At 44.9% G+C, this 24,506-nt stretch overlaps 1 protein-coding gene across 1 annotated transcript in view; it reads right to left on the bottom strand.

The window, feature by feature from the left end:
• The window catches only part of CPNE9 (copine family member 9), a 156,079-nt gene extending 133,451 nt beyond the window's left edge, over nt 1–22,628 (bottom strand). Inside the window, 1 exon segment of the mRNA XM_075574372.1 lies at nt 22,184–22,628. Coding sequence (XP_075430487.1) covers nt 22,184–22,260 — 77 coding nt within the window. The 5' untranslated portion in view covers nt 22,261–22,628.
• Between the last annotated feature and the right edge of the window lie 1,878 nt (nt 22,629–24,506).

Raw genomic sequence — 24,506 nt, 5'->3', positions numbered from 1 at the left:
GTCCCTCACTACTTGTGTTGTAGGGTCCATTGTTGGCCCACTGGTGCCACATCACTCCAAGTTTAGTTGTATGATCTTGTGCTGATATTAAATTATTGACTTTTTGGCATTTATCCTGTTTTGATCCTTTATCCTAAAGTCAGTGAGTGCTGGAACTTTAGTTTACATTGAAATTAATGGGGTTCAGCTCCTGGGAACCCCTGCTTCAGGGATATATATATATATATATTTAACACAAAATCATACCTGCTGCTCAACCACAATGGTAGTAAGTAATGACATCTGTACATATAAGTTTGATTGAGGAAAATCAACCAGAAAGAATCCCTATTGGTCTGCACTCACAAAGTAAATATGTACTGGAAACCTTTAACTCCAGGGGTATAAATGACCCCTCATAAGGCCATCCAAATGCATAGAGAAAAACAGAATAAAATTACCATTATTTAAACAACAACTAAAGTAAATGTGAGAGGTGTACTCTGTATATACAGTAAAACATAACAATATGGTGGTGAGGGGGATGGTCAAATGGATAGGGGAATAAATAGTATTTTTCATAAGGTTCCCCTGTTGCAGAAACCAAGAAACTTCTGCACAAAGTCTGATCCTCTGGATGAATATAAATACAAATATAGGCGGAGATATCTCAGGCGACTACATTTACTATAAAGGTGAACTCGATGGATATGTCTTTTTTGAAGCTCATCAAGTATGTAACTCTGTAAATGTGTAACATAAGGTAACTTTCCTTAGTGAGTACAGCATGACCATTAACTGAAGTTAACGCTGCGTTAAATCATTGCAGTGCCGGCGTGATGGCGGTGCTGTCGGTGCCTGTGTACCGAGCCCCGTGGTTACAGAGGCCCCGCGCTCTTCGCGGCAACATTTAAACTGATTGTCCGGGGGGGGGGGGGGAGAGCGCGGGAGGGCTCTGTAATTTTCTAACCTTCTCCTTCGCCATCTCTTCCTGCAGGGTCCCTCGTCGTGCCGTCCGGCGATGTCGTGGCGGTGTGTTGCCATGACAACGGGACGGCACACGATGTCCCGTTGTCATGGCAACGCGACGCCACTTGACGTTGCAGCGCATTAAGGAGGGACCCTGGAGGAATAGATGGTGAAGGAGAAGGTACGAGGCCCCGCGCCACAAGTCTGCACCGTTCAATGGCAGTTTAGTGAGTCTGGGCATTGGGAGAGGGGGAAATGAAGAGCAGGATGCAAAAATGTATGTCCTATGTGTGTTATTTAACTCCTCCCCCACTCCACAAATCGTCCTCCCCCACTCCACAAATCGTCCTCCCCCACTCCACAAATCATCCTCCCCCACTCCTCAAATCATCCTCCCCCACTCCTCAAATCATCCTCCCCCACTCCACAAATCATCCTCCCCCACTCCACAAATCATCCTCCCCCACTCCTCAAATCATCCTCCCCCACTCCACAAATCATCCTCCCCCACTCCACAAATCATCCTCCCCCACTCCTCAAATCATCCTCCCCCACTCCTCAAATCATCCTCCCCCACTCCACAAATCATCCTCCCCCACTCCACAAATCATCCTCCCCCACTCCTCAAATCATCCTCCCCCACTCCACAAATCATCCTCCCCCACTCCACAAATCATCCTCCCCCACTGCACAAATCATCCTCCCCCACTCCACAAATCATCCTCCCCCACTGCACAAATCATCCTCCCCCACTCCACAAATCATCCTCCCCCACTAAACAAATCATCCTCCCCCACTGCACAAATCATCCTCCCCCACTCCTCAAATCATCCTCCCCCACTCCACAAATCATCCTCCCCCACTCCACAAATCATCCTCCCCCACTCCTCAAATCATCCTCCCCCACTCCTCAAATCATCCTCCCCCACTCCTCAAATCATCCTCCCCCACTCCTCAAATCATCCTCCCCCACTCCTCAAATCATCCTCCCCCACTCCTCAAATCATCCTCCCCCACTCCTCAAATCATCCTCCCCCACTCCACAAATCATCCTCCCCCACTCCACAAATCATCCTCCCCCACTCCACAAATCATCCTCCCCCACTCCTCAAATCATCCTCCCCCACTCCACAAATCATCCTCCCCCACTGCACAAATCATCCTCCCCCACTCCACAAATCATCCTCCCCCACTCCTCAAATCATCCTCCCCCACTCCTCAAATCATCCTCCCCCACTCCTCAAATCATCCTCCCCCACTCCTCAAATCATCCTCCCCCATTCCACAAATCATCCTCCCCCACTCCACAAATCATCCTCCCCCACTCCTCAAATCATCCTCCCCCACTCCACAAATCATCCTCCCCCACTCCACAAATCATCCTCCCCCACTCCACAAATCATCCTCCCCCACTCCACAAATCATCCTCCCCTACTCCACAAATCATCCTCCCCCACTCCACAAATCATCCTCCCCCCACTCCACAAATCATCCTCCCCCACTCCACAAATCATCCTCCCCCACTCCACAAATCATCCTCCCCCACTCCACAAATCATCCTCCCCCCACTCCACAAATCATCCTCCCCCACTGCACAAATCATCCTCCCCCACTCCACAAATCATCCTCCCCCACTCCACAAATCATCCTCCCCCACTCCACAAATCATCCTCCCCCACTCCTCAAATCATCCTCCCCCACTCCACAAATCATCCTCCCCCACTCCACAAATCATCCTCCCCCACTCCACAAATCATCCTCCCACACTCCACAAATCATCCTCCCACACTCCACAAATCATCCTCCCACTCCACAAATCACAAGTTTATGAACACAGTGCAAATGACATTGACGGATTGATGCTAAGAAACAGAATTAAAAATGCTTCTCCGCTTCAGTTTAATTGCAATAATGCCTTGACAGGCTGGTACAAAAAAAAACCTCACGTGTCTGATAAAAACTGAAGGAAGACAGTGATTTCTCTGAATTCTGATCCTCTAGCTCAAGGGGGCTCAACTACAGTCCTCAAGCCCCAACCAACAGGTCAGGTTTTCAGGATATCCCAGCTTCAGCATAGGTGGCTCAATCAAAGGCTCAGACGAAGACTGAGCCCCCTGTGCTGAAGCAGAGACTGAGCCATCTGTGCTGAAGCAGGGAGTGATTGAGCCACCTGTGCTGAAGCAGGGATATCCTGAAAACCTGACCTGTCGGGGGCTTGAAGACTGCAGTTGAGCTACCCTGGCTCTAACTTTATACTTAAACTCCAATGTATTCTATGCAATGTATCAACCCAGAGATTTTCTATATCTCATTTTAATCCGTGTGTTTGGGTTTCTGGCCTGAACACGCTTTTCCAGGCAGGCTCGTTACAGAGCTGCCTGCTTTAAATGCAGCAGGAGAGCTAAGCTTCGCGAATCCCTTTCTTACATTAAGTCCTGTTTCACTTTTTGTGGCTTTTATTTCTTAAAAATAAAAAAATAATTAAATGTAAGACAAAATAGGAATTTGAAGCCACCTTAGGCAGGAATGTATATTGCCGCTGGGTTAACATTTTTAGATGGTGAGTTCTTAACTAACTTTGACCAAATAAAAAAAATAATGGCGTATTACACTTATTAGCATTGTACTGTCAACAGTTATTTATCATTTTCATTTGTCAGGTTGTTAATAATGATTTGGTCTCCAATTTCTGCACCACAATGTAGAAGCAAAGCAAATGTTACCTATTTCGATATCAGTATAGATTCATCTATATCAGGGGTTCGCATACTGGGGGGTGCAGCGCTTACAGAGGCCCCGCGCTCTTCCTGAAGGCATTTAAATTAAATGCCGTGGGATCGGCGAAGGCCTCTGTAAGGTCCCTTACCTTACACGTCGCCATGGCAACGCGGCGTCAAATTACGTCGGCGGTCACGTGATGCTGCAGGACGTCACCTGACGTCGGGACGTCAGAATGCCTTGAGCCAAGGTAAGGAGGGGGGTGGGGGCACGAGCAGGAGGGGGGGGGGGGCGTAGGGGGGCACCGGGGAGAAAGATAGCGCACTCCATGATAAAGTGCATTTGCACGAAACGCGTAGGAGTGGTTATACCCGCCATTTTTTAATGCAGCTACAATAAATATTTTTCATTACCAAAGACCTGTCTCTCTGGTGCTGTGCGCTGATCCCTTTCTTTTTTAGAAAGATTGTGCACCCCTGTTTTTAACACAACTAGCATTTTGCTTGTTATTGTATTGTATGTCTTTATTTATATAGCGCCATTAATGTACATAGCGCTTCACAGTAGTAATACACGTGGTAATCAAATAAATAACAGATAATATAAATAACAGATCATGGGAATACGTGCTTTAGACATAAAAGTAACATTAAGGAAGAGGAGTCCCTGCCCTGAGGAGCTTACAGTCTAATTGGTAGGTAGGGAGAACGTACAGAGACAGTGGTGGATTGGTATTAAAGTAAAACTGTGAAGCCGACACCTTTATTGGCCTCAAATATAGTTAGGGATTCCAGTTTTAGATTCTAATCCGGAAAAACGCCACTGACTGATCATCTGGCACTTCCGGTTAAAACGGATAAAAACCCTACATGAAGCATTCATTTGCTATTGTGTTTCCCATCTTGTGCAGCCCAGCCACAGGTGGGAGACAAAGGCGATACAAGGGGCGTATGGAAACTAAAAAATAAATAAAGTAATAATCCCTAAATATAGTCCATGACTATTGGTAAGAAGAAGATTCAAAATATATTGTGAGGACTAATGAGGACTTCATGACCCTGTTCTTCCACCACTGAATGGTTTAATGCAGCTGTGATCGACTCGAGTCCTCAAGCTCGCCCCCCTCCCCTCAACAGGTCAGGTTCTCAGGATATTCCAGTCAAAGACTGAGCCTCTGATTGGGACACCTGTACTGAAGCAGGGATTGATTTAGCCACCTGTGCTGAAGCTGGAATATCCTGAAAATCTGACCTGTTGGGGGGCTTCTGTACTTGAGTTGAGCACCCCTGGATTGTGATATATGTCAGGTGTGGGCAACTCCAGTCCTCAAGGTCACCAACAGGTCAGGTTTTAAGGATATCCCTGCTTCAGCACAGGTGGCTCAGTCAATGACTGAGCCACTGATGCGGAAGCAGGGATAGCCTTAAAACCAGACCTGTTGGTGGCCCTTGAGCACTGGAGTTGGCCACGCCTCGTAAATATGTGATCGTTTTGGGACCCCAACACAAGACTAGAACCTGTTCCCATTCATTGGAAAGGAGGCACATGTACAGTAGGTAATAACACCCAAGCTGGTCAGGCACAAAGGGGTCACCTTGTAAACAAAACTGAGAACATGGGGTGATATAAATCCAGTCTCTTGTGTGTGTGCAGGAACTTCTGAAAGTTCTTTATCCAAGTATTGAGGTTATTTCTCGCTGTCCCTTCATGGGCCTGAAACTTCAAGAGGCTTTGGAGTCTGTGGGAATTGCAGTATTCTCTGCTATTTCCACTGCCCGGCGTCCCCCCCTGGTTCTTTACAAGGACATAGCGTTTTCTGGTCCCTCCATCTATTCCTCAAAGACCAAAAGCTGAGCTTCACAGGCCATTCTTCATAAGCCCCTTTTACTGTGTTGCATTCCCTTTTATTCAGACAAAATTAAATCCTATAGAAGCAGAGCCCGCATTCCTGTGACGTCCGAGATCAAGAGCTGTTTGTGTAGTCACATATTAATATGCCTGATGAAGCCTTCCGCTCCCTGTAGTCCATACACATTCCCTGCTCATGTTGCTCTGAAGCATACTCAAGGCACACTGGGCGTTATTTACTAAGCAGTGATAATCCATAACACACCTTCCAACACAGTAAGATACTTTATGACTCCTTAGCACAACTTTGTACAAATGGCCTGGCTGCAAAACGAGTGCTACAGAAGTGCTAAAACAGCAATGGATTTATCAAATAAGGGGAGTCCCATTGACAGCATTGGGCATTTGTGTCCATTTATAAATCTGTTCTTTTTTTGGGGGGGGGGGGCTTTCATAAATGACCCCCATACAGCGAACAAGGAACACAGAGTAACGATGCTAAGAGATAAGTTCCAAATACTCTGCCATGTGATACCCAATATCAAAACCAAAACCTACTGGAGATGTCCCTTTATTTTACTGCTGAAGATATCCCTTTATTTTACTGCTGAAGATATCCCGTTATTTTACTGCTGAAGATATCCCTTTATTTTACTGCTGAAGATATCCCTTTATTTTACTGCTGACCCTTCCAGTCGCAATCAGAGTTCTTTTTCCTAAGAAGTGTTTTCTGTTTTGCCTTGAATGCCTGGATCAGTGTTTTTAAACCTGGGTCCTAGGAACACTTGGGTATCCCGGCAATTTTCAGGTCATTTGAAAACTGTACCAAATACAGAAGAATTTACAATGCATCTGATCTCAGACGCACTATTAGAGAGGGTTGGGGTTCCTTACAATGCATCTGATCTCAGATGCGCTATTAGAGAGGGTTGTGGTTCCTTACAATGTATCTGATCTCATACGCGCTATTAGAGAGGGTTGGGGTTCCTTACAATGCATCTGATCTCAGACGCGCTATTAGAGAGGGTTGGGGTTCCTTACAATGCATCTGATCTCAGACGCGCCATTAGAGAGGGTTGGGGTTCCTTACAATGCATCTGATCTCAGTTGCACTATTAGAGAGGGTTGGGGTTCCTTACAAAGCATCTGATCTCAGACGCGCTATTAGAAGTTAACGCAGGGAATTAACGAGATGTTCGTTAGGTCATACCTAAGGGTGGCGTCAAGCAGGGCGAGCTTGTAATTTTGCGGGGCTCGGAGCAGAGCTTTATCGAGGCCTCTTGCCTGGTCCGGCGGGCCTTTCTACTCCTTAGATGTCCCTGCGTCATGCTATCATGGTGTCACAAGACGTCACAATGCCATGCAGCGTCATGTTTTTTTATGGCAACACAGCGCAATGTGGCTTCACATTGTCATGGCAACACAGCGCCATTTGACATCATGGTGCTTGACAGGACGCTGTAGGAGAGGAGATGTCACCAGACCAGTTAAGAGATGCTTTCAGAGGCCATGCACACTCCCCCAACAATCAGTTTAACTGTGGTGGGGAAGAGCGTGCGGGGCCTCTGTAAGTGTGGGACTCGTGCCCAGGCACCGATGGCACCACCATTAAGCCGGCCCTGGTAAGCCTGTGCTAATGAGATATACAATGGGCTGTTGGTTTTGCCTATAATTAGCTTTGTGGATATCCGTCAACCTCCGGGGAAAAAAGTCCGTTACTGAGCCGTGGCTTATCGGACCGCTGGCCCTTAGGCGGTTACTTATCGATGTCCCGAACTGCAGATTCAATAAGGAAAAAACATCTCATTGAAATCAACGGGAGTTTCTTGATTGTTAAATCAGTGTTTTCGCACTGGTTTTGCAGCCGAGAGACTGCGATAAATTACACCCTCAGTCTTCAGCAATCTAGTTTGACTCCACGGCGGTGCGTCAAGATTGATGCCGCCAGAACCCCGACCGCACAGATTGGCAGCTACGGCAAGGGTGCTCAACTCGAGTCCTAAAGACTCCCCAACAGGTCAGGTTTTAAGGATATCCCTGCTTCAGCACAGGTGGCTCAATCAGTGGCTCAGTCGAAGAGCCACTGATTGAGCCAACTGTGCTGAAGCAGGGATATCCTTAAAACTTGACCTCTTGGGACATCTTGAGGACTCGAGTTGAGCACCGCTGAGCTAAGGGGTTACATGTAGACAGCATGGTAGTTCCTTCCTGCAGTGAAGGAGTTAAATAAAGAGCAAGGCGAGGGTGGGTGCGGGTGGGGGGGGGGGGTAGGGGTTAAATCTGTAACATTTTCAGATTACCTGCAAGTAGTAAAGACCATTTAATGCCTATTTCATGCTTTTCTTATAAAAAAATGAAAAAAACTGGTTTTAAAAATAGCATTAGCATAGCTTCAGCCGGGATCAGCAGACAAGGAATTATTCAATCCCTCGCTAATAAGCACACAAATTAAATTCAAAAGGCTTTTCAGAACAAATTAAATAAGAGGAGCATCTGATGTTGACTTAAGACAGCGAGATTTGAATATACAGCTGTAATAGTTGATGGCATTTGGAGCCTTGTTCTGTGGAGGTCTTTCCCAGCAAAGACAGCAAACAGCATATCGCCCATTCTCCCCACGCATTCCCTTTCTACCTTACAAAGGGGATATTTAAATTGCTGCAGATGTTTGCATCTGTGACAGAGACACTGCCATGCGGGAATGTGCTCGGTAAATGAACAGATCGGTCCTTTGATGATGCTGAAATGGCTTGGGGTACATGTCTGTGTTTTCCCTTAAGGCTTCGAGGTAAAATGACTTAATGAGGCTAATCCCACACTACACAAACATTTGCTTTATAAGTTTTTCATTGGGAAAGTCCCTGGGCAGGTTTGAGATATTCGCTTGAGTACTGGAGGAGTTTGCAGTGCTCCAGAAACACTGAAGTAAATGACGAATCTTTTATATGCTGAATTTAGTGATTGAAGTGTGATGGTGCGTGGTGGCATTGAGTACTAAAGGGTGGTCCCTTCTGGGGCAAACATGAACGGCAGGCAGTGGGTATGTTTAGGGGTCTTTGTATCAACAAAGAGGTTTGCTCTGACGCACTGGTCCGTTATTTTGGAGCAGAGCTGCCGCATACAGAAGAGCAGGTTTTTTTTTACTGATGCAGGAAGTTAGACTTATGCCACTTTGCAAATGGAGGATTTTGGGGGGCAAATAAAAGCATGTCGCAAGCTGGGGCAGATACACAGAATGGGATACATCTCATTATAATCTGTGCCCCATGTAACACCCCCAACTCCTCCTACTGACGCTCCCCAAGGTGCAAGCTGGGGCAGAGATGCAGAATGTGATACATCTCATTATAATATGTGCACCATGTAACTCCCCCCAACTCCTCCTACTGACTCTCCCCAAGGTGCGAGACGCAAAATGTGATACATCTCATTATAATATGTGCGCCATGTAATTCCCCCCAACTCCTCCTACTGACTCTCCCCAAGGTGCGAGTCGCAAAATGTGATACATCTCATTATAATATGTGCACCATGTAACTCCCCCCAACTCCTCCTACTGACTCTCCCCAAGGTGCGAGACGCAAAATGTGATACATCTCATTATAATCTGTGCGCCATGTAATTCCCCCCAACTCCTAATAAAAATAAAATAAGAATCTATGTTCATTAAATCATCATCTTGTCCCAGTGAAATGATATCCCCGGTTACAATCAGCAGGAGAGTTCTGACTGCGACAGCAAAGTGCACAGAGTGCAGCTGCAATTATACACTACAGGCGGTCCTCGGTTATCCAACGGAAGCCATTCTGGAAGTAGCGTTGGATAGTGACACCGTTGTAAAGTGAGTCCCATGTTAATCAGTGGCGGTGAGCGTCGGATAACGCATTCCGGTGTCGGATAACGCATTACTGCATCGAAAAACGGCCCATAGGGTTGCATTGTAAAGCGTTGGATATGCCATTCGTTGTAAAGTGAAACGTTGGATAGCGAGGACTCCCTGTAGACTTGATTTAATGGCGGACTGTTCATTTTCAAGATCTGAGTTAACCCCTTCATTGCTCGAAGGCATGCAACACATTGGTGTTAAAGCAGAAAGAAGTACTGGGTTTTTTTTTCTAAAACGTTTTGGTAAATCACCTGCTCTCATTTTTAGGAGCTTCTAAGATACTTATTGGTTTTTTTTGTTGTTGGTGTTGTTTTTTGTCCGGAAGAAAATAAGGTGAAGAAAAAAAAAATAATGTACAAATCTTTAACAGGGATCAACAACTTTTTTTTTTAAATACTTTATTCCGGTGCATATTGTCACACGTCAAGGTGCAAACATTTGCAGTTTGATACATGTATAATTCCTGGTTTAGACAGGAATGTCCAGAACCTGCAGAAGTTCCACACTATCTTGTAACAAGCTTCCTTTGGAGATGGTCAGATCAGTGATGGCTCAGAGGTCTGAAGCAGGTGTGAGAGAGGAAGGTGGTGGAACTGGAAGGGCTTATATAAGAGAGGTAGAGCATCTCTCTTGGAGCTGCAGGTGAAGGTGAATAGGGTTCGTTGAGAAGTCCTGAAATAAACACTGATTGCACTTGACAGGCAACCCACCAAGAGATGAAATGTTGACTAGATAGCTCACTAATTCATGAGCTGGTATTACACATTTATAGGAGGGAAGGCGTCACTATGGGAACACGATGAAGTGCAATGTGGACACAGAAACAAGACAATCCAGAAGAGCGGAGATTGCTTGAAAGCAAAGGCGAACACGGCAGAAGTGATGAGAGGAGACACCGGGTAACCACACCACGAGACACGGCTCTCTCAGCCATCTGTAACCTCTTATAATAATATGAATGGCCTATTATTTATCTGGTGCAAAAATATGCATAAAATAAAATGTAAATAACATGATATACAAAACCATTTCGTTGACACGTAGTGGCACAATGGGTGGAGAACTCCCTGCTCAAAGAGCTTACACTCTAAATGGAAGAAATGGGGGGGGGGAGTCACATCCCTCCGCTGGCACAGAAGGTGTTACTGTTCGCACTTTGCTTGCAACCCATGCAGTGCCCCCCTGGGAATCTCCCCTTTCAAAGTAAAATTATCCTTACAGGGTTCTGTGAAATGATTGCCATTGGGTGTCTTCTCATAGAGGGTTTATAATTTATTGATGGGTTGTGGAAATTACAGCAACATCTTTTGCTTTGCTTTGCAATTTGTTCATTCCTCCCCAGATCTTGGGTTGGGGTGAAATCTCCGATGAGAAGGATAGCAAGAACATGTGCACAGTGCACACAAGATAAAGAGCAGTGACAGCTCTTTGTATACAGACATTATGTTGCACAGTGATTTGTTTTAGCAGAATCTGGGATATCAAGGGCCCATGGGGGGGGGGGGGGGGAAGGGGGACGTTACAGGCGTCCACTATAGGGCCATGATAATAAGCAAGAATAGGCTTACACTTCATACATACCTACACAGGCATAAGCATGCATACATACACTCATACTTGTATACACTTGCATATATATCTCGAAAGCTCGCACAAATAAAAGCATTTCATTAGCCACAGAACGGTATTGTCTATTTGTTTTTTTTTATATATATATAATAAAAAAACGAATAGACAATACCGTTCTGCTGCAAATGAAATGCTTTTTTTATGCGAGTTTCGAGATGCACTGATTTCTTCCAGCGGTGTTACAATGGATAAAAGCAAGAAGGTTTTTTACTAAAAAACAGTGCATACTGGAATGTATCTGACTATATATATATATACACACACACACACACACACACACACACACACACACACACACACACACACACACACACACACACAAATATAGTATACTGTTATACTGCACACAGAGCAGACTGACTCAGATACACATACATACACTGCCACACACAGAGCAGAGTGACTTTATACACACACACACACACACACACACACACACACACACACACACACACACACACACACACACACAGAGCAGACTGACTTTATAGACACACACACACACACACACAGAGCAGACTGACTTTATACACACACGCACTCATACACTGATACATACAGAGCAGACTGACTTTATACACACACACACACACACACACACACACACACACACACACACACACACACACACACACACTCACTCATACACTGACACACACAGAGCAGACTGACTTTATAGACACACACACACACTCATACACTGACACATACAGAGCAGACTGACTTTAGACACACACACACACACTCATACACTGACACACACAGAGCAGACTGACTTTATAGACACACACAGAGCAGACTGATTTTATACACACACACACACACACACAGAGCAGACTGACTTTATAGACACACTAGCTGAGAGCCCCGGCGTTGCCCGGGATGTTTGTGGTGTGGGGGTGGCATTTGGGTGGGGAGTGGTCCACGCGGCCCATGTGCGGTGGTAGTGCTGCTGTGGCTGTACTTATGGTGATTGTATGGGTGTGCTGATTTGGGAGGGTTTGGTGCTGATGTGGGGGTGCGGATGTGGGTGTGCCGATGGGGGAGGTGCAAAGGTGGCGATGTGTGAATGCTGATGGTGTTGATGGGGGCTGGGAATGGCGGGGAGCCGAGAATGCCAGTGTGCTAGGGGGGCATGGGATACCGGTGTGCTGATGTGGTGGTGCTGGGGATAGTGTGTGTGTGTGTGTGTGTGTGTATACGTGTGTGTGTGTATACATTGTATGTGTGTGTGTGTGTGTGTGTATACATGTGTGTGTATGTGTACGTGTGTGTGTATACATGTGTGTGTATGTGTACGTGTGTGTGTATACATGTGTGTGTGTATACATGTGTGTGTGTATACACATGTGTGTGTGTATACTTTGTGTGTGTGTATACATGTGTGTGTATACACATGTGTGTATACACGTGTATACATGTTTGTGTGTGTGTATACATGTTTGTGTGTATACATTGTGTGTGTGTGTGTGTATACATGTGTGTGTATACGTGTGTGTGTGTATATACGTGTGTGTGTACATTATGTGTGTGTATACCTGTGTGTATACGTGTGTGAGTGTATACGTGTGTGTGTATGTCTCCATATGTGTGTGTGTATGTCTCCATGTGTGTGTGTGTATGTGTACATGTGTGTGTGTCTACGTGTACATGTGTGTGTGTACGTGTACATGTGTGTGTCTACGTGCGTGTACGTGTGTGTGTGTGTCTACGTGTGTGTGTGTGTCTGTGTTTGTGTATACGTGTGTGTGTTTGTGTATACGTGTGTGTTTGTGTATACGTATGTGTGTGTGTCTACGTGTGTGTGTGTGTGTCTACGTGTGTGTGTGTGTCTGTGTGTGTGTGTGTGTGTGTCTACGTGTGTGTGTGTGTCTACGTGTGTGTGTGTGTGTGTGTGTTTACGTGTCCTTTGGCCCGTCACTCCGCCTCAGGCCAATGAGAGGTGTACGGGGCGGGCCAAGGGACCAATGAGGTGGGAAGGGGGGGGAGGGAGGAGGTGGGAAGGGGGGGGGAAGGAGGTGGGAAGGGGGGGGGGGAAGGAGGTGGGAAAGGGGGGGGGGGAAGGAGGTGGGAAGGGGGGGGGGAAGGAGGTGGGAAGGGGGGGGGGAAGGAGGTGGGAAGGGGGGGGGGGAAGGAGGTGGGAAGGGGGGGGGGAAGGAGGTGGGAAGGGGGGGGGAAGGAGGTGGGAAGGGGGGGGGGGGAAGGAGGTGGGAAGGGGGGGGGGGAAGGAGGTGGGAAGGGGGGGGGAAGGAGGTGGGAAGGGGGGGGGGAAGGAGGTGGGAAGGAGGTGGGAAGGGGGGGGGAAGAAGGTGGGAAGGGGGGGGGAGGAGGTGGGAAGGGGGGGGGAGGAGGTGGGAAGGGGGGGGGAGGAGGTGGGAAGGGGGGGGGGAGGAGGTGGGAAGGGGGGGGAGGAGGTGGGAAGGGGGGGGAGGAGGTGGGAAGGGGGGGGGGGAGGAGGTGGGAAGGGGGGGGGAGGAGGTGGGAAGGGGGGGGGGGAGGAGGTGGGAAGGGGGGGGGGGAGGAGGTGGGAAGGGGGGGGGGAGGAGGTGGGAAGGAGGAGGTGGGAAGGGGGGGGAGGAGGTGGGAAGGGGGGGGGAAGGAGGTGGGAAGGGGGGGGGAGGAGGTGGGAAGGGGGGGGAAGGAGGTGGGAAGGGGGGGGGAAGGAGGTGGGAAGGGGGGGGGGAAAGGAGGTGGGAAGGGGGGGGAAGGAGGTGGGAAGGGGGGGGGAAGGAGGTGGGAAGGGGGGGGGAAGGAGGTGGGAAGGGGGGGGGGAAGGAGGTGGGAAGGGGGGGGGAAGGAGGTGGGAAGGGGGGGGGGAAGGAGGTGGGAAGGGGGGGGGAAGGAGGTGGGAAGGAGGTGGGAAGGGGGGGGGGAAGGAGGTGGGAAGGGGGGGGGAAGGAGGTGGGAAGGGGGGGGGGAAGGAGGTGGGAAGGGGGGGGGAAGGAGGTGGGAAGGGGGGGGGGAAGGAGGTGGGATGGGGGGGGGAAGGAGGTGGGAGGGGGGGAAGGAGGTGGGATGGGGGGGGGGAAGGAGGTGGGAAGGGGGAGGGGAAGGAGGTGGGAAGGGGGGGGGAAGGAGGTGGAAGGGGGGGGGGAAGGAGGTGGGAAGGGGAGGGGGGAAGGAGGTGGTAAGGGGGGGGGGGGAAGGAGGTGGTAAGGGGGGGGGGGGAAGGAGGTGGTAAGGGGGGGGGAAGGAGGTGAAGGCCGCTCACTCACTCGTCCGGCCGCTCCCTGAGGCAGGAGGCCCGCGCTTCCCCTATCCGGTAGCGGCGCACGTGAGGGGGAGAGCAGGAGGCCCGGGCCGCGCCGCGAGGGAGGAGGAGGCTGGAGTTTGCTGCTGAGCAGGAGGGCCGCGGCGCACGGTGAGGGTGATGGTGTGGCTGGGGATGTTGCGGAGCGTGGGGATTTGGGTGAGGTGGGGAGGGGGGAGAGAGTGAGGGACACCAGGAGAGGAGGGGGGTGTGTGTGTGTGTAACTGACGGGGGGGGGTGGGGGGTGGTGTGTGTGTGTGTGTGTGTTTTTTTTAATTTATTTTTTGTTTGGCCCGTCACTCTGCCTCAGGCCAATGAGAGGTGCGGGGGCGGGCAGGCCAAGGGACCAATGAGATTGCCGCTAGGGACGCAGACATACAGTGAACTCAGAAATATATAGTAGATACTCATGCACACAGAGCAGACTGAATTTACACACACACTCATACACTGACACACACAGAGCAGACTGACTTTATACACACACACAGAGCAGGCTGACTTTATAGACACACACAGAGCAGACTGACTTTATACACACACACAGAGCAGACTGACTTTATACACACACACTCATACACTGACACACACAGAGCAGACTGACTTTATAGACACATACTCATGCACACACACACACAGAGCAGACTAACTTTATACACAGACACACACACAGTCTCCTGAGTCTACCTAAGATTTTGGGTGTCTCAAGCTCATTCTGGGAGACCTGGCCAGGGCGGCGCACCTGATGTCTGGGCCCACTGGGGAATTCCCTGGGTAAGAAATAGGCCAGACCCAGCCTGGATCTGTGCCTTGCAAACGGAAACTTCTGTGACTGGCAGCATTAAAAAAAAACATCACTGTCAGATTGCACAATTTATGCAAAAACATGGCCTGAATTTTAAAGGGAGACTTGTTCCAACAGATGGAAGCTTTAAATAGAAAATACATTATTAAAATAAACCAGGGAGGTGCATTTAGAATATTGCTGTATCCTGGAAGTTTTAATTCAATAACTTAAAAGCCCCTTTGGGATACCATGCAGGTCATGTACTAATGATATAATTAAAGGAGATTAAACAGTCTTTTTCCTATTATTTGATTTTCACGTTTCATGAATCATCCTGGTGGTAAATTGGTGACACGTGGTAGTCTGTGTTGTTTCTCAGACCAGCTAATAGCCTCTGTAGCAGCCAAGGGGTTAACACGAGTCCAGAGATATACATATAGAAAAGCCTATCATGGAAGCTAATAACATAGACACACTCAGGAAATGATTGATGTCCGAATGGGCAGTCAGAGAATGCAGAAGTTAGTTTAGTATCAGATAAATACCCCCTATGGGTAATATGAATCCTTGGGGGGTAATTATCTCATAGTAATAGGATTCCTGCAGTGAGCCATGGCTGTAAACCTCAGACACTTGATGGGTTGAGATGACAGAAATGCAAAATGATTCACTATTTGTTCACAGTTATTAGAAAGGGCACAGTATTTGAAGCACTGTGACACAGAGAAGGTGTAGCACAGATGGCAGGTCTGTCTCTGAGAGTATTACTTCTAAGGACTTGTTTTGGATAACTGTGTCATGTTAGCATGGCTTCAGCATTGTTATTTTTATAGCTACCAGAGGCATATACTGTACAGGTAGTCCTCGTTATCCAACATTTCACTTTACAATGAATGGCATATCCAACGCTTTACAATGCAGCCATAAGGGCCATTTTTCGACGCCTGAATGCGTTATCCGACGCTCACCGCCATTGATTAACATGGGACTCACTTTACAACGGTTTCACTATCCAACGCTACTTCCAGAACGGATTCCGTTGGATAACTGAGGACTGCCTGTATACACAAAAAGCACAGGCTTTTGTGCCGGCAGTATATAAAAAAATATATAGTATATCATAATAAATACTGCTGAATTTATGTCTATAACATATATTATCTTTAACTGTACATGCAATGTCTTCTATAACATTTTCACTTGTTCACTTAATGTAACCATGTATCTGTCATCATAACTGTGCCCAGGACATACTTGAAAACGAGAGGTAATGCTCAATGTATTACTTCCTGGTAAAACATTTTCTAAATAAAATACAAATAAGCCAGGGCTTTTTGCTTATATGCCCATGGCAGCTGAAAAAAAGCTATGTTTAAGTATATAAGCATGTTTGGGTCTGTGTGTATTCTTTAACTTGTGCTATGTGCAAATCTGCATATTTCATTGTACACATAAGTGTGTCTGTGTTTGCACTTCAAATATCAGCGCTGTATTAAATGTATCTGTATGTTAATGTGTGTGCACTGTGCAGGCATCAGTGTGTCTGTACTGTATGTACATCGGTGTGTCTGTAATGTATGTATATTGGTGTGTCTGTACTGTACAGTATGTATTCCACTGTGTACTGTATGTACATCGGTGTGTCTGTAATGTATGTATATTAGTGTGTCTGTACTGTACAGTATGTATTTCACTGTGTACTGTATGTATATCACTGTGTCTGTACTGTATATCAGTGTGTCTGTACTGTATGTATATCAGTGCTGTACTGTATGTCTATCAGTGTCTGTACTGTATATCAGTGTGTCTGTACTGTATGTATATCGGCGTGTCTGTACTGTATGTATATCGGTGTGTCTGTACTGTATGTATATCGGTGTGACTGTACTGTATATATCAGTGTGTATTGTATGCATATCAGTGTGTCTGTACTGTATGTATGTATATCACTGTCTGTTCTGTATGTATATCAGTGTCTGTACTGTATATCAGTGTGTCTGTACTGTATGTATCTCGGCGTGTCTGTACTGTATGTATCTCGGCGTGTCTGTACTGTATGTATATCGGTGTGTCTGTACTGTATATATCAGTGTGTACTGTATGCACATCTGTGTGTCTGTACTGTATGTATATCTGTGTGTCTGTACTGTATGTATATCAGTGTGTCTGTACTGTATGTATATCAGTGTGTCTGTACTGTATGTATATCAGTGTCTGTACTGTATGTATCAGTGTGTACTGTATGTATATCTGTGTGTCTGTACTGTATGTATATCACTGTGTCTGTACTGTATGTACATCAGTGTGTCTTTACTGTATGTACATCTGTGTGTCTGTACTGTATGTACATCTGTGTGTCTGTACTGTATGTATATCTCTGTGTCTGTACTGTATGTATATCAGTGTGTCTGTACTGTATTTATATCAGTGTGTCTGTACTGTATGTATATCAGTGTGTACTGTATGTATATATGTTTGTCTGTACTGTATGTATAGTCTGTACTGAATGTATATCAGTGTCTTCCATACTGTATGTATATCTGTGCATCTGTATGTATATTTGTGTGTCTGTACTCTATGTATATAAGTGTCTGTACTGTATGTATAGTCTGTACTTTATGTATATCAGTGTGTCTGTACTGTATATATAGCAGTCTTCTATATTGTATGTATATCAGTGTGTGTGTGTGTGTGTGTGTGTGTGTGTGTGTGTGTGTGTGTGTGTGTGTGTGTGTGTGTGTGTGTGTGTGTGTGTGTGTCTGTACGTACATCCGTGTGCCTGTAATGTATGTATATCTGTGGGTCTGCCCTTTGCATACATCTGTGTGTCTGTGCTGTATGTATATCTGTGTATGTACATGTGTGTGTATGTACTGTATGTATATCATTGTTTGTGTCCTTTATGTATATCTGTGTGTCTGTACTGTATGTATATTTGTCTGTACTGTATGTGCATCTGTGTGTCTGTACTGTATGTGTCTGTAGTATATGTACATCTGTGTCTATACCATAAGTATATAGGTGCATCTGTACTGTATGTACATTTGTGTACGTGTAATATATGTATTTCTGTGGGTCTGTACCATATGTATATCAGTGTGACTGTCCTTTGCATACATCTGTGTGTCTGTACTGTATGTACTGTATATTGGTGTGCCTTACTGTATGTATACTCTGTACTGTATGTATGTCAGTGTGTCTGTACTGTATGTATATCTCTACTGTATGTATATCTCTACTGTATGTACATCATTGTGACTGTACTGTATGTATATTTGTGTGTGTCCTGTATGTATATCGGTGCATCTGTACTGTATGTATATTTGTGTGTCTGTAGTATATGTACATCTGTATCTGTACCATATGTATATAGGTGCATCTGTACCATATGTATATAGGTGCATCTGTAATGTATGTATATCTGTAATGTATGTATATCTGTATTGTATGTATATCTGTACTGTATTTACCTGTATATCAGTCTGTACTGTATGTATATCAGTGTGTCTGTACTGTATTGATATAGGTACTGTATGTATCTGTATATATGTCTGTGTACTAGTGAATAAGCATAAGTGAGTATCAGTTGCCGACATTAGGGGGTTAAGCAGCTATACTGTAAATGGCAGAAAGCAGCATTAATACTTTAGACGCCAGAAGAGGCAGCAACGCATTGAGAGGAGTTAAAATGTGTACTTCAAATAATTGTTCTGTCTGACTCTTTATCTCTGATAATAAGAGATTATAGCTCCCAACATATCTATATCCTGATTACAGTACGTTCCCGGCAAAACCTTATTGAAACATGCGACGTGGTGGCATTTACTTGCTATGAAGTATCCACTTTCATTCTATTTATGTCACTTCGGCAAACCAAAAGTTAACCCCTTCACTGCCATGTGAACCCCCCTTCCAATAGTAAAGGGGTTATTTAATATTATCTGCCAGGAAGATGGTTAATACCATTATATTTACATATATGTGACCCATCAATCCATACACAATTCAATAATATGGTTCCACATGAGCTTGATGTTTGCAAATCCCGTTCGAGGCCATGTGTGTGATGTGTGAGCATATTAAAAAAGGACTGTTATGGCTGAGAAATTGTAGGACTGAAAAATAACCCCATTAATTACTCTGACATTAACCCACCCCTTAAATTCAGTGATACATATGAATTTTAAAGGTGTTTTATTTTTCAATTCCGACCGTTACAAAAAAAAGGCACCGCAGGAGTTGTGCATCATAAAACAACACAGTCACTGGACAGAACATACGGCCTCTTTTGATGCCAGGGCGTTCTTGGACTTTCTGGTAGTGACGTGGTTAATGGGGCTTTTAAAATACAGTATTGGGGGGGAGGGGTGAGGGAGAGTATATTTAACCGTTTCGCTGCCAGGGAGTCTTCAACATAAGCCATGAAGAAAATGTGCATATAATGTGGAAGTATAAGCCCCCTTTGAATTGTTTTTCTAAAGACTTAAGCACAATTTGAAAGACATCATAGATATAGATGGATAAACGGATATTTGGTCATTATGGAAATCAAGTCAACATTTAACATAGGTGGAACTTGATGGACATATGTCTTTTTTAAACCTCATCTACTATGTAACGATGTAACTCATACGAATAACATATAGACAGGGGGCTCATCCCTCTTAAAATTAAACGCCTGCCTTTCTTTCTGTCATGAAACGCTCTACATTACATATAAACGCACACCCCACCGATATGTATATATTATGTGTTAGAAAGGGTCAATTCCCCGTATATCTTTGGCATATAACAACATACAATGGATTTTTCTTATCAGCACAGAGAGTAAGATCCACATTGTAGTGGATTAAAAAAAAATTAACTCAATGCAGTGCTGAAGGAGTTAACTGCACAGAGAACGAATAAGCATCTATGTTAATGCTCAGTGTAATTTCTGAATGCATTCTCTGGGGTTTCTCATGTGCTTGTCAGATCTGCAGCTCTGCCCAGGTTTGGCTATTACAAGAATTCCCTTTTACGCCAATTGCTCTCATCTGCTTACGGGGCGATGGTTTCTCTCCCAACTACTTAGAACGGTCCAAAAATATATAGAACCGACCATGTAGCATTCCCACCACATTTCAGTGCGTTCTCCCTGTGCAGTCACAGGCATAATGAAGCGGATATATGTAAACACATATTCTCATGCATAAAAAAATTGCCCTGCTAAAATTGTACAAAACAGCCACAAACAAGCTTTTTCCCCCTTTCTCATTTTAAAGAGATATTTACATTCGAGTATCAAGTTTACTGAATGTATGTACAATAAAGGGGGGGGGGGGTGTGTGTGTGTGTGTGTGTGTGTGTGTGTGTGTGTGTGTGTACACACACACACACACACACACAGTATGGCGCAGAGACAGAGTACTCACAACTCTGGACAGTCAATAGCTTTACTGTACAGTATCTGGGTGCATGCCGTCAGATGGATAAAACAAAATGCAATAAAGGACAGACACTCCAATCTCAAGAACGTGAATTTTAATAGCTCAACGTTTCGACTCCATCTAGAGCTCTTGAGAAAGGCTCTTGATGAAGCCGAAACGTTGAGTTATTAAAATTGACGGTTTTTAAATTGGAGTGCCTGTCGCGCGCGCGTGTGTGTGTGTGTGTGTGTGTGTGTGTGTGTGTGTGTGTGTGTGTGTGTGTGTATATATACAAATACAGTATTAAAATAATTAATATAGAGAAATTATATTGATTGCAATAAAACACACACACACACACACACACACACAACTTTGTATTGCAAATCACAGATATTCAGACTACAGTAGCATCATAAATATCTGCATCAACGTCTAAAAGAAACTTATTTGCATAAAGTACACTTTGCTTCTTTGCTCCTACATGGAGAGAAGACTTGGGCTGAGGACCCCCTTTTTTTAGCCGGGGTTCTTGCACAAGCAAAGCCTGTGGCTTCCCATCCTCACAGTTTGACTTATCCTTACTAAACCGTCCATATGCTGCGCCCCTCTCGCCGCTATCATGCACTTTGGATATGGACCCCTGCTGTTTCCTGCTCTAACCTTATGAGTGTTTTGCAAGTACTTTTATTTTTTTAACCTCTGCGCTGCCAAAGGGACACGCAACACATTGCGCTGCAGTGCATTGCTGGCCCCTTCGGCAGCGAAGGTGTTAAACAGAATCATACTACCGTACTGTAATGCATCATTATAAACTTCCAGCCTCTTTAACAGGAGATAACACACAAGATAACCTGGCCAGATCTGCCATGCTGAATGTAGTTTCATTTTGCTCCAGTGCCCATTGCTGCCTTTTAACTCTTCCCCCTCTCCCGAGTCCCCAGTAATAACCAGCTGGGATAGTCATTTTCCACTTGAATGGTTCTTGGATTTTCATCAGGGTTATTGGAATGCATAAGCCAGCAGCAGTAATTAAGAGGCATCCAGCAATGTTCCACTGATTAAGGGTATACTGTGTACCAGAGTTTAGGAGATTATGGTCATACTCTATGTTGCTTTACACTGAAGCATGTTCATTTCCATATAGGTGAAGCATAGGTTGCTGCTTTCGTGTGCATTTGGGAGTCAAAAGCAAGTTCAACATGTGACGGTACAGAATAATTCTTACTAACGCTAATTTTTATTTGCCAATAAAACCAACTTCTCTTTGTACAAATCATAAGCTGTTTAAAACCGATCACTTTATGGTCTCTTAAAATGATTAGAGCCTAAGCCCCTTTGAAATGTAGCCCTGTTCAAAAGGTTTCCGCTTACCAGCAATAAAGCCAAGTGCCAGTAGTTTCTCAATAGCACCTTGACCATGGAACCTTGTCCTATAGTGTTACACGGCATAGTCCCCAATCCCCATCCTATTCTCTGTCTGCTTGTAACGCCAACTTCCACCTTTGTTTAACCCCTTCACTACCAGAGGAGTCAGCAATCGGTGTGTCTGGCAACAAAGGGAGCCCCCCTATTGCCCGCACTGAAACCCTGCTGTAACTTTTTCCCTTGTCCCCTTAGATTGAGATTCTGGCTGCTCCCAAGTTACTCCCCAAATTACTCCTCAAATACATACTCAGCCAGGATACAGATCTCCCCTCCATACTCACCTGCACGAAACGGTAATCTCTATTTTAGTTGCTGGGACGCTGGTGTGCACGGGGTCAAAGTCTCCAATGGAAGCCATTCTCCTGTGGTCCACAGGTCCACCTGCTGCTGGCAGTCTTCTGGGTCTCTTCCCCTCTGGTGTTCCTCAGCTGCTGTCACTGTTGCGCTTAGCTCAGGGCAGCATATACACAGCTAACATTCATATGGGGCTGCACCAGAAAATGACAGAGGTCCATGAAGGCTAAAAAAAATAAAAGATAGAGAGACACCTTCTATTCCTTTCTTTGTGTTGGCTCAGTCCTGCGAGTCTGCAGTGATTGCTGTGACACTCTAAGGGACTATTTCTGTAGCTACTGCCATCCTTTTTAATCTCCAGGTGGCAGCACTTCTGGAGTAAACGTGCAGCTTCATCAAAGTCCTTCCACATCATCTGTGTCACTGATGACATGGTAACCCCATCAGTGCTATAGGGCACAAATCACTGGTCCCAAAAGATACTAGAGTCAGATGCAGCCATGAAGAGTTGACACTTCCTCACCCTCATTTATCAATCTATGTTTATCACATGAAATATAATCCTAAACAAGGGCACTGTATGGTCAACATCTTCAAAGACAAGGGTGGTTATGGCTCCAAAATATTATCTGGTGCCATACCAGTACAATAACTGGAGTTTAAACCAGCACAGCAGATGTAGCAGAGACTTAGCACTAGGACTATATACTTTATGGATTTGGTGCTGTTTGTTGTCCTTTTTTCAATTACTTTTGATGCACTAATAATATTGTACAATATTTTACAGTGGTCTCAGTACATAAATAAGTTTCTGGTGCTGAAAGCAGTTGTAATGACCAAACGTTTTCTTGATGCCTACAGGGAAGGCAGAAGCTAATGTATCTGAATAAAAGGGTGTTTGAAATGGAAACTAATTTGATAAAACATGGGAAATACAGATAATATGAACCGAGGCTGGAATGCTGCAAAGTTAGCCAATACTTTACCTGGTAATTTGGAGGTTGACAGATGAATGCCTGTATTCTAGTAGGCTGTCCCGCTGAGTCTCCCTACATGGAAATCTTCCACCCAGCTGTGTCATAAAAATGGCATTTCCCCAGCCGTGTATAAAATTACAGAGGGTGAAGAAAATGTGCCCGAATCACCGAAGATCTTACAATAAAAGGACCTTAAATGGACGATGACTGAGTTTGAACAAGAACTTCAAATAGCTGATCCTACCCCAAAAATGACCCCTAGTGGTGAAATTCTGAATAAGGTTATCTGATCATGTTGAAAAGCTTCGTTTGAAATATTTAGTAAAGCTGCATATTTAGTTCATACCAAGGAATAATGACATGACTTAACAGACCAGGATGGAATCTGGCAAAGCCACAATAGAATATATTATTAAGTTGACATGCTGTTTAGACTAAATCAAAGCATTATTTGTACCTATTTTGAGTGTAGCATATTATGCTGTTTTATGGTATTTATGCATTTTGAAAAATGCATCATGATTCTCTTGGTGTAACAGTAAAAGGTAGCATCTAAAATTCAGTATATTACAACACACAATCACAAATAGCCACGAGGTTGAAGAGCAAACTTCATATTATAGGATGGTATTAAAATGTCACAAGGAAGAGGAATTCTACCCCCAAAAGCATTGGACAGCCACTGAAATGGACATTGTAGTCTAAATGACAAGATCGTTAAGAGAAGTGTCGGATTGTAAAATCACTTGTTAAAATGATGGAGTGAAAGAATTAGGACACCTGAATTCTCAAGGGAAGTTTTAGTGAGACAGAATTAAGCAGGATGATAAAACAGTATAAAAAACCCAAATGTTTTGGTTAAGTGGAGCAGCGCAGAATGGTTTATGCTTCTGTGGTTTCTTTGAAGGCAGTGATACCATTTATTTGCCCATTGTGCTGTTTATTCACAGATGTTGCACAGGAACATGTTGAACTTATTAATAAAATGCACCACAAGCATAATGTGCAGCGTGTCCCTGTTCAGTTTGCGACAGTTGCTTTGAATGTTTTAGGAAATTCACGAAAAAGTTTGTTTCAATGCAATTTGGATATTTGTGACATTGGCATTTTGGCAAAACTATGTTACATTTGGTAAGAATTTTGACATTCACGAATGCCTCACGTTTTTTTTTTTTTTGGCAGAAAGGAATGTTCTGTGTATCTCCAAACACAAGCCACAAAAAGTCTCAGGAATCAAATACTTTGTATATTACAACTGGCTGATTAGAGAAAAAGGTTGTGTCTTCTTTAAGCATTTTCAAATAAGGATAAACCCCACAAGCGAAATTTTTTT

Source organism: Ascaphus truei, chromosome 17 (genome assembly GCF_040206685.1).
Source record: "Ascaphus truei isolate aAscTru1 chromosome 17, aAscTru1.hap1, whole genome shotgun sequence".
NCBI lineage: Eukaryota > Metazoa > Chordata > Amphibia > Anura > Ascaphidae > Ascaphus > Ascaphus truei.
Note: the sequence above shows the minus strand (reverse complement) of the source record. Positions and strands in the feature narration are given on the sequence as shown.